At 36.4% G+C, this 11,735-nt stretch overlaps 1 protein-coding gene across 1 annotated transcript; it reads left to right on the top strand.

Annotated features, from left to right (window-relative positions):
• The first annotated feature begins 1,314 nt into the window (after positions 1–1,314).
• LOC116296190 (uncharacterized) lies at positions 1,315–9,936 on the top strand. Its single transcript, XM_089026309.1, has 14 exons — positions 1,315–2,982; positions 3,391–3,625; positions 3,883–3,997; positions 4,226–4,329; positions 4,467–4,582; positions 4,828–4,904; positions 5,109–5,386; positions 5,472–5,623; positions 5,773–5,857; positions 6,058–6,266; positions 6,770–6,862; positions 7,235–7,451; positions 7,615–7,701; positions 8,111–9,936. Exons 1-14 carry the CDS (start codon positions 2,014–2,016, stop codon positions 9,934–9,936), a joined length of 4,563 nt encoding a protein of 1,520 aa, XP_088882435.1. The 5' UTR covers positions 1,315–2,013.
• Positions 9,937–11,735: the final 1,799 nt, after the last annotated feature.

Raw genomic sequence — 11,735 nt, forward strand, 5'->3', positions numbered from 1 at the left:
AAAACCCAACGACCAGCAAATAGTAAAAACCAATCTAGGCAGGTGTGACGAAATAATTGAAGCCCCTCGAGAGTTAAAACATAATAATCTAATGGCAGCGCTTTAAAAGGATTAGTAAGGATTAGTATAAGAAGAAAGAAATGACATAATCCATTATATTTTAGGATTTTCTATTAAGTCTTTCTATTGTTAGAATTTCATTAAATATGGAACAATATTTCGTAAGCAAGTTCAGTTGGTTTGGAGTCAGTTGTTCTGTTCAAAGAAAGATCGTACAAGAACTGTGAGGAGCAGGAGCAGGATATTAAGGGACCTCGTCAACTATCCAAAGACAGGATAGTGGGTTAACAGATACAGAAGAAGTTGTTGGTTAAAGTTTGGGTGAGTAGTTATTGAACATTGAACATTGAACATTGAGTATTAAACCAGAACTCTGAATCAAACATAATAAGTTAGTATAATAAGTTTCATAGTTTAGCGCTTTATTTAAGTTTATCGTTTATCATTAAGGTTCGTTTTCTTATTAAATGCTGTCATTAGAATATCACTTCTGTGTTTCTCTTAGTTTCCTTGGGAAGGAAGCCGCAATGCTTAATAAAAACAGTACCGGTCTGAACAGCGTCACAGCAGGTCGAATGGTAGATTATTTACAAGTATGATAGCATCAATGTGTCTATCTGGGATATCGTATACGATGTCATGAGATCGTACACGATATCATATCCAACACGTTCATTCTGATCGTACACGATCAGTTTCGTTGTGTGTAAATAATCGTACACGATTCAGCTTTGATATCGTACACGATCAGTTTCGTTGGTTACATTTACAATCGTAAACGATATAGTTTTGGATTTCGTACACGTTTCGGGAAAAATGAATTTAGGGCTCCAAAACGCGCATGACTATGGATATAACATCACTGGTGACGTAATGATAATGATCATTCATCCATAAATACCGGACATAAATGGGAAAAGCGATAAATATTGGATAACACATGGAAATGGAATAAAACATAGATGGGACTAAAGGAATAAAACAAAGATGGGACTAGAGGGATGAAACATCTATGGGACTAAAGGAATAAAACATATATGGGACTAGAGGAATGAAACATAGATGGGAGTACTATAGGGATAAAACATAGATGGGACTAGAGGGATGAAACATAGACGGGACTAGAGGGATAAAACATACATGGAACTAATGGGAAAAAACATATACGGGACTAAAGGGATAAAACATTGATGAGACTAAAGGGATGAAGCATAGATGGGACTAGAGGGATGAAACATCTATGGGACTAAAGGGATAAAACATAGACGGGACTAGAGGGATAAAACATAGATGGGACTAAAGGGATAAAACATAGACGGGACTAGAGGGATAAAACATAGATGGGACTAAAGGGATGAAACATAGATGGGAGTCATGAGGAGCTTCATGGTACTTTGAAAATTGTCCGCGGGAGATGTTCAAAATCTTGAATTGTCATGACTACGGAGTTAATCCAATAAAACAATCCTTCAGTTGTTATAGTTAATCCCCTTAATCCCATTAGTAGGTCACATCGATGATTTCTAACTATGACATACACTTATGACTTTCTAATAAAACAAAAGTTTCTGGAGTTGTTTTTCAAACATTGCTGTCTCGCAAAAGGCCGCTCTGATAACTTTATGCCTTTTTATTTGTACCACGCCACTTCTCTAACTTTACAATTCAGAGCATTGCCGAACCTTTGAACTGAATCGATAAAACCATAGTAAGTTGTTGTATTTTTTACTGCATTAACCTATCTGATTCTGCTGTTACGAAGAAAAACTGTGTAAGGAACTTTATTTCGTACGTATAGTTTTTCCGCAAACAAGCTTCTAACTTAGTAAGCCGCCTTTGCGGCCGAGCGCGGACTGTGGAAGAGTCTGTAACCTTGAAGAGGTGGGATCCCTTTGTCATTCTTTCAATATGGTGGATATGTACATGTACATGTAATCTTTTTGGAATTTTCCAATGGATGATCAAATAGATCTTCAGTACTTTCGTCACAAGTTAATAGTTAATTTAACCCTTCAGTATAAATATGATGTTTTGGCGCTTAAATTTAATTTTACGATGGAGGACGAGGCAGAGCACCGGTTTAAGTTGACTCGTGTGTTCGGTCCTTCGCTGGACTCCTTGAAAGTTTGGTACGCTGTTCCAAACAGCTTGATGCCAAATGGCAGAAAAGAAAAATTTTTGAACAGCGACATTGCCAAGTTTTTTCCTGGTGAGATCTTGGAAGTGTCGATCGGAGAGTTGGAGACTCAAGACGTGAAGAAGGCTCCCATTTATATATTTGGGTCGAAGAAGAAAGACATAGTGGTAGTTGCTACCTCATTTGGCCTGCTTGCGACAAGCCTACGATCAAAAATCGAAAAGAACAGTTTTATAAAATCAAATGTTTTTTTAGAGCTCAAAAATCATATTAACTCTTTCGTTAGCAATGATAATATTATGGCGGGAAAAAATGGCGCCAAAAACATTAGGGTAGATACCCCACCAGAAACCCCTCATGGCAGTGGAACGGTACATGCTCTCCTTCCAGAGACTGATTCACTAAAAAAGTTGGAGGTTAGTTCGTTAGGACCGCGACTTCTGGCAAAAAAAGGTAGTGAAATTGCAAGAGCGTTATGCGATGATGTGAAAAATCGATTGGGTGAAGATAACCTCGGCGCCGTACTTGGCTACAGTTTTTCTTTTGGAGACGAGAACGATAAAAATTTTGTTCAGGAAAGTCTTTCCATTGCCTTGTCTATCGTTGCCAAGAAGTGTGGCTTCAGGAAAGCCTTTAAAGAAATGCTCAGCCAGCCAGTGTATAGTGCCTTTATAAACACTATGAAAGTCCCTGATTGGGTTCAACTGCTTGTCAAGCTCAGTATCAAGATGCCTGACCAATCTTGGCAAACGATGCTGAACCTCTTAAACCTTGGTAGAAGTGGGGTAAGGAATGATTTGACTTTTGCTTATAATGTGCTATCAATTACAATATTGCTAATAGTATAATGTAACTGTTCACATTCTAATCCTTTTTAATGAAGAATAATATTTGTGATATTCGATATAGTCACGAATGTTGAGACAAGCATAATCAGACAAGTGTAAACAAAAACTTAGGTACCCTGCGAGCAGAGTCTCTTAAATTAAAAGAGACTCTGCTCGCAGGGAAAAACTTAGGTACATTCACAAAAAAAAAACCCAAAGATGTGTGGGGCATTACAAGGGGGTTTGCAAGGCAAAACTGCCCCAAGGGCAAATAGTGAAGATTGTTTCTAGTATTTTAGAAATCCCCCTGGTTGGCCTAGAGAAGGCCGCTGATAGGCACATTAATCATATGAATTATTTTTGTAGAAAGCCACAGATGCAGGAATTTTGCTATCAAGCAATGCCATTAGAGCCAAGAAGTCCCTTGTGTTTGACATAACAAGGGAGATGTTTGACATATCCCAGCTGCCTGCAGATCTTAGAGGTTACAGTGTAAGCCTGCCAATGGTTTTGGTATGGGCTATTAGAGAGAGTAGGTTGCACCAGTGTGCACCAGAACACATGGAGTTCAACCTGAAACTTGATGGTAGACCACTTGGAGGTCTGTACTTAAAAAAAAATTTCAAACTTTAATTATTCTTATTGGTGTCACTCTACGTTTTTCCAAACTGAGTTTCAAAATTATAACTGATTGAGTATTAATCAATATCATTAAATACAGTGTTATGTGAAAAAGCATCTAAGTAACAGATGATAATGATTAATTCAACTCTTTACCTTTTTGTTATAATAGTTGCCTGTACAAAAATATTTAAGTTAAGGTACGCAAATATATTGTTATATTCCTTCTTTTTGCAGGACGTGATCAAATTTCAGTAGGCATTGTACCTATTAGCCTTGCTTCTGCTACGAAGGGGAGCCAGAGCTCTTTGTCTGTGCATCCACTTGCTATTGCAAATTGTAGAGAAGAGAGGTACAACTGAGTATTACATTAAGTAAGCTGTATTAAGACCTAAAAAACTTTTATTGAGTATTATATAATTTGGTCATTATATACAATGTAATATCAATGTTCAATAAACATTGGGGAAAAGTTTGTAACTCTTTGTTTTCAAAATTATTCCCAAATTAAATAAGAAAAGCATGAACTATACCAGAATCTTATACACACCAAGATAATAAACTCATCTTATTTCAACAGAGAAAAGATCAAGACATTGCTGTTAAGACTTAACAATGAAAAGAGAGAAATTAAGAACAATGGTCTTCTAGTGGATGGCAAACTTTACAAAGTTAAATTCAAAGGTTCGAAAAAATACCTTTTCTCAAAAGGTTATAATAAATTATGTATTGTACATATAAACTTTTTAACAAATTAATTTATATTAAAAAAAAGTTTATAAAGCATTGAAAAGTTAAGTAAAATCTTTTGTTTCCTAAAGTAACCCTTGACCTAAAGGCACTCCTGATGTTAATGGTAGACCCAGAGGATGAAAGCTTTATACTTGGAGATAGAGGACTTGAGGTGCAATTTTGTGCTTTCTGTGAAGCTTTAAGGGTAAGTGTTACCTTCTCCAGTAACAGAAAAATAATCTAGTAATTACAAAGAACAAACACTGAAGCCAAGTAGCATATTGTGCCTTAATGTTTTAACACACACTTATAAGAAGTGGTTACAACCTTCACAGCCATGTTGTATCAGATTTACGAACACAAGCTGCAGGAAAGTGATTGAAAATCTGATACAACACTTATGAGTTATATTGTGAGTTGTGATATTACTGAATTTGTATCTATATATAGGCATGCAAAGAACACTGGAATGGTGCTTATGATGAGGTCTGCCTCACATGTCTTGCATCAAAAGCTAACATTGGAAAGTAAGAAAATTATATTGATTCATAACTTTATTAAGCCAGGACTCGATAATAGTTCTCATATAGGTCTACTTATCACAGACTCAAGTGAATGTGAAAAGCATTGAACTGAAGGACAGCAGTTAAAAATTGTCTAGAATATTGGACTACCATTATGTTCAAATCATTTATTTATTGATTCATCCATTATTTGTTTGTGGTTTTTAGATGGACAGGTTTTCGTGACGATTTGACATTTCTGTTTGATGAAGAGTTGGCAAACATTCCACTCTGCTCTTTGCATTGTGAAATGCGAAATACTGAGCAGTTGCTGGGAAGTCTGGGGCTATTTGCCCACAGATGTGGTACTCTTGAAGAATGCAATGAAGCACTGGCAGACTATGGTCCTGAAGCATCCAGGGGAAAGGACCGAATAATGATTAAAAAAAAGGAAGGTCAAACGACTGCTGTTTCAAAAAGTAATGTAGTCGTAAAATCCTTTTCAGGTAAATCTAGTATTTTTTAAGTTGCTCATCCACACAAAATATTGAATAATAATTTTCAAAAGTGTATTTTCAATTTTTGATACAGGATCAACAGCCAAAGCATACCTTGATAATTATGAAGATATTGTTTCTCAATCTTTGCCTGTGGAGAAGGTAGCACTACATTACAGTGAAGTCAGTGGCTCTGCAAAATATGTCATCCTCAAGTTTGTTTCATTTGCAGATTCAGTTGTGAAGGTAATTGAAAAGTCTTGTACTAAATACCATTAAATAAATTAATTTAATAAATTGTCATTAAGTCATCCTCATCAGATCATTATCATGATTACGATATTATATTATTAAATATAAGAAATTATGTTAATGCTTAATCTTATCTTTACCAGTATTTAGAAGAAATTGCTGAAAAGGGGACATTCAGAAGAGATTATGGTACCAGACAAGAGGAAATTCTGCTGAAGGAGAACATCGGTATGTGCCACATATTTAGATTGTGTTGTGTTGTATAAAACCAAACTATCCCAAACTTGTATCCTTTTTGTACTTTGCAGGTAACCAATTTCCCTTGATATTCTTAAGATCCAATAACATGATTGAAGACATCATAAGGTTTATTTTCTAATCAGAGATAACAATTTTGAATGAAAAAGGCTATTTTTTCTTTTTTGTAGCATTTGAAGCATTCATAGAAACAGAGATGCTTTCTTGGAAGGCATGGTTGAAAGATGTGGAAGATCGTTTTCTTGAGATGGAAAATAATGTGCCTTTAAGTTCACCTCCCAAAAAGAAGCTAAAGAAGAGACAGCAAAGGAAAACAGAAAACAAAGTGTCCTCAGTGGCTGAATTTGCTGCAGAATTACAAATTGACTGTTTCAAAAAGGTGACATACTCAAAAATAATTGTTTATTGAAATTGTCCCCAATTTATCTACTTGATTTCCTTGAAACTTAAAAAAATACTAGAATGCACACCATAAAACTGTTAAACTAAAGTAATTAATATGCATCGTCTAATTGCACTATTTTGTACAAACTAATACTATCATTGAAGCAGAACTGCAGTGCAAACAGCAATAGCAGCCTATCTAGCTTTCTGTGTGTTTTTTTGTTTTGTTCCTGCCTGTGAAAGCTTAGTTTGTCATTGACTAAAAATGGTTGATAACTATATTATTATTGCACTGAATTATAAGTTAGTAGTTGTTTCAGAGTTTCATAACTGTGCACTCTATTAAAGTCTTCCTTAGGAATTTCCTCTAGCTTCCCAAACATCCAAACTACTGTATGAACTTAAATACTCAACCCAATGTATGTACTAGAAGTAATTAGCTAATGGCTATATTACTTCGAATTAATATTTTAACACTTTCATTTGATTTCTCTTGAGGTCTTTGAAGGTTGGCAAATTATTGACCTTGTCATGAGGAAAAATGTGTATGAGGATGATGAAGATGAGAAGATAGATATTTTTGATGTTAAGGTATAAAGAGTATAAATTTTATTTAAACAATAGAAATTCATGACTCTGAAGAGTGCTGTAAATTCTGATTCAATTCCCGTAAACTTTAACTTGGATTTTCTCCGCAAAACCTAAATTTTTAACATTTTTAATGTGAATAAAATCATTTACTTAGACATTGTCAAACAAGTTCAAAACATTTAGGTCATGTTGTAAATCTCATACAACATGGCTGCTCATGTTGTAAATGTTACTGTTATTTCCCCCACAGTCTAAGTTATTATATAATTGCCCTTATCCTATGCAATGATAGGTCCACACTCACACATATGGTTATTTGATAAAGAAAAATTTAATAAGGACCTTCTATCTTATCTCATCTCAATATTTCAGTGCAACATTTGGGGGAGACAGCTGAGACACTTATTTGGAGTCTCTCTTGGTGCAGGGGACTACATCCATTACACAGTTGACCACAGCGCAATGTTACTTCGACAGCATCGGTCACTTGTCAACTATTCAAATCAAGGATTTGAAGCAGCACACAAAGTACACCGTGCTTTATATTCACGGGCCACGAACCATGACCAAGCTGGAGGGAGTCAATCAGGTATTTGTTTAACTTCTACATTGTTATCAATTTTTTTTAAATTATTATCATTACTTTTAATAGTAGTGGTGGTGTTGACGGTTAAGTACTTAATGGTCCTTATTGATTATGATCAAGAAAATAGTAATCTTAGTCTCAAAATCTTGTGAATTTTATTTTCTAGTAAACCAGATATTGACACATGTGCTCGCAGAGAATATGCTGTCTTTACGATTACAGTTTGTTAAAGCTAAGGAGTGCATTGCTGGAGGTAACAATGATGGGCTTCAGCTGCCCATTAAATGATGACATAAATCTGTTTTCAAAACCTTTGTCCCACATGAAGTTTGTAATTGTTGAAATAGAAATTAATTAACAGCAGAATCTGAATTTCATGAATCTTGATTAAATGAGCAAACAAACAGTGCAATGATGCTAAAGTTATTTTTAGAAATGCTGAAGATCTTCTAAATGCCTTGAGCATCGTGTTCACATGGGTTTAATTATTTAATACAATTATTTTCAGATTATTCTTTTAGTTACAGTAATTCCTATCTCACTATTTACTATGTTCATAAGGGACAAAGTTTTTGAAGAAAATGATTAATAATTATTAGACACAGAATGCTATAATTCAGTTATCGATAGTGAAATGTCAATTTTCAAATTAAATTTTATAGGAAAGACAAATTTTTACTATCGAGGATGTGGGTGGAGGAATAAGACTGCTGGTTGGTCAAAAGATGACCAAATCTGGATTCTAACAATGGATGAACTTTTTGAAAAAATATTTGGCAAAGATTACCTAGAATATAATTATGACAAGGACCATGGGACAAAGGTGGCTAGTGACCCCAGAGAAAGCTACAAATACTGTCACCCTGATTGGGAAGATGACCTTGAGGATTCTGCCAACTACAGCAGCGAGAAAGTTTGGAATAAAAAACCAAAGGCTAAGAAATCCCTCATATTCGAGATCGAGAAAACCTCATGCCCAAAGACAAGACAAGGCCCTCAAGCCTCCAGCCCAACGGGTAGTCCTCAAGCCTCCAGCTCAACGGCTAGTCCTCAAGCCTCAAGCCCAATGGCTAGTCCTCAAGCCTCAAGCCCTACGACTAGTGCTCAAGGTCCTCAAGCCTCCAGCCCAACGGGTAGTCCTCAAGCCTCCAGCCCAACGGGTAGTCCTCAAGGTCCTCAAGCCTCCAGCAGCCCAAAGGCTAGTCCTCAAGGTCCTCAAGCCTCCAGCAGCCCAACGACTAGTCCTCAAGGTCCTCAAGCCTCCAGTCCAACGGGTAGTCCTCAAGGTCCTCAAGCCTCCAGCAGCCCAAAGGCTAGTCCTCAAGGTTCTACTAATACTACAGGTCAATGTAAAAATGACACATGTCCAGTTGTTGATCTTACTTACCCATGCAGTGCTAAACCATTACAGTCACATCCTCGTGCCGTTTGCTTGTCATTATCTTTAACACGCCAACAGTTTGCTGATATTGATATCCCTGAATTAATTACATCCTCTATAAGCAAAAAGGATGTCAAAGGAATCTATGGTGATTGCAAAGATCTAACCAATCCATTCAATCTGACCCAAAGACCTCCAGAATGTGCAGTTATTTGGGCTGAAGAAGTCGCGAGGAAAGCACGTAGAGGAAAGAGCCCCACATCAGTTAAAATAGGAAGCACTGGAATGTTCACTTCTACTGACATTGAGGTCCTCCACAAGTACTGCCAAATTGCTAAAACTAGGCATATGATCAATGAAGAAAGGAATTGGTTGGAAAACGTGGATGATCTTTCTTGTCCTGAAATTGAAAGCATCAAGAAAATTTTATGGGAGAGGAACATGACAGCTACCATTTTGACTGTTGGTGCAAAGTCGATCGATGTGCAATCATTTGCAACACTAGTAAATGAAAGATATCTGGATAATTTCTTAATAAACTGTGTAATTCTGAGATACGTAAAAGATCAGGCTAACAAGCAAGTAATTTACCTTCCATCAGAAGCATTCACCTGGCTGAGTAGTAACAATGACAAATTTGTGCTAGATCAGGTAGTTAAGTCCATCACTGAAAGTACAATCCATCCAAATGATAGCGTACGCCTTGTGCTTGTTCCTGTTCACATGAATGAATGCCACTGGGGACTTGTGGTTGTTGATCTCATGAATGATAGACTTTTGTTTGATGATGGGATGAAATGGCAGCCTAGAAGAAGTCTTTTGCCAGAAGTACAGCAGCTTCTTGATTTCACATACAGGGTCAGACCTAATGACAAAAAGCTTTCTACAAAGTTTTGGAACCAGAAAACTAATTTTGAAAGATTTGGCATGCCTTTGCAGATGACAGGCACCACACAAGGCACTGGAAGTTGTGGTGTGGGAGTGATACTGTCCGCAAGAGACTTTATCATGAGTACAGAAGTTTCAAAATTTAGCTGGACCTTTAACAACATTAGGAGTGAGCGCAAGAACCTTTGCCTTAAAATTGTTCATTGGAGTAAGACTTAGCTTAAATCCTTGACTGTGGGCTGTTATTCAGTGAGATTTTCTTTTGGGTTTAATCACTGATTTTGTCCCCCTTTATTTCAATTTGAGTGCCTTGAGACAGCAGAGTAGCTTGGCCTATCACAAGGCTGTTATTCTGTGAGAGTTTCTCTCCGGGTGTCTCATTGGGCATCTAGTTTGTATATAACTGATTGTATATAATATTGCTCATAAACATAATCACAATTCTTTTCTCCATATTTTAATTTCAGTATCAAGAGTAATCAAAAGCTAAATATGAATCTTCCCTATGAAGAGTCTCACAGTCAAATTTCCATTTCTTGAATTGTCATATAATGGCCACCATATTAATTCACATTCTCTTGTAAGTCTTCCTTTTCCTTCATCAATAATGATCTCTGTTTTCATGGTAACATTCTGTGCTAGCCTTCCCATTTTAGCGGCCTCTAAAGCCTCGCGTCCAAATAGTTCTTCTCTTTCTGCAATTTCCCTTGTACCATTAAATGATTTCGATAATTTCAATGGCACTCTATGTTGTTCATTGAAGGCCCTTTGAACATCTCCTAGAGAGTAGGTCTTGTAGGACACTTTTTGTACTCTTTCTTTCCACATGGGAGGCTTCATGTGTTTCACTTCTTTAACACTGTTTACTGTGGCACTTTGAATGTTGTGAAGCAAGTGCTCAAGATATGTAAGAGGTACACTTGTCATGGTAACTTGGTACCATTTGGCTGAAATAAAATGCATTGTAAGTAAAGAAAAATATGATGATGCAGTGCCAGTTTGGCTTCCTGTTGAAGAATATGGTCGGCTAGTACACTAAATAAAATAGTAATAAAATGAACACAGGAGAAAGTTTTTTAGTATAATACTGACAAAAAATATATACTGAGCACTTATTCTTTCAAAGCTAGAGATTCATTTTTTTAGGAAGGGGTGGTCGGGCTGGAGGAATCCAAGAGTGGTCATTAAATTTCTACTCGGTCAAAAGGGAGTGAAATATTTTATACTACAATAAAGAGGAACAGGAATTCTACAATTTTCAAGAGGAGGTTCATTTTTTATGCAGTCAAGAAAAGAGCACTAAAGATTTAACATTTGCTCTTCATAGGGATTCCTCCGTGATAATAAATACCTGACCTTAGCCGACATTAGTATTTAAATATTTTATCGACTAATGAAAATTGATCTCAAAGTTACTGACCAGGAGCTTTCGGGATATGCGCTGAATTTAATCCTTCCACTAAATCTCCTAACCATTCCAGGTAATGTTGATATCTTATGTTGTTTTTGATACGTTGTTGGCTTGGCAACAATGCCTCCTTATCATCGAGCCTAAATGATAACAGTAGTGGCAGATCTTCACCCGGGTGACGCTGTACGACATGCGTCTCTGCAGATCTTCTTGAACGGAATGATTTAGGGCAGAATGAACATCGGACAAGGAAAGTTGATGCCATCTTGAGACGTGGAGAATTTCTGTTTGGACAGTCACGAATAACACTTTACGGAAACAACAATAAGTGTTGAGAATATCGCCGAACTTGAAAATATATATGCCACGTAAATGTGGTTGAATTAGAAAAATTGTTAGGTTAACTTGGACAAGTCTTACTGAATTCTTTAAAGGTCAAAGTTCGGTTTTTATATACTTTTACCAAAGCAAAATAAGTCAGTTTAGGAGAAAATAATTAATCAAAGCTATTACATCCTGATTGAAAAATGTTTTCTCCCTTAACAAATCCAAAGCTCCCATTACTCTAGTAGCTGAAACGGATTTTGAGTCATTCGCCAACGTGCGT

Source organism: Actinia tenebrosa, unplaced genomic scaffold (assembly GCF_029948245.1).
Source record: "Actinia tenebrosa isolate PJP-AT-01 unplaced genomic scaffold, QUT_ActTen_1.0 PGA_scaffold10__47_contigs__length_13832649, whole genome shotgun sequence".
NCBI classification, from domain to species: Eukaryota; Metazoa; Cnidaria; class Anthozoa; order Actiniaria; family Actiniidae; genus Actinia; species Actinia tenebrosa.

What these genes read in the sequence shown, in the direction of transcription:
- LOC116296190 (XM_089026309.1), top strand. Translation starts at nt 2,014, where the DNA reads ATGGATGATCAAATAGATCTTCAGTACTTTCGTCACAAGTTAATAGTT. An exon ending in TAAACCTTGGTAGAAGTGGG is followed by an intron (nt 2,983 to 3,390) that starts GTAAGGAATGAT and finishes TTATTTTTGTAG; the next exon opens with AAAGCCACAGATGCAGGAAT. An exon ending in CTTTCTGTGAAGCTTTAAGG is followed by an intron (nt 4,583 to 4,827) that starts GTAAGTGTTACC and finishes ATCTATATATAG; the next exon opens with GCATGCAAAGAACACTGGAA.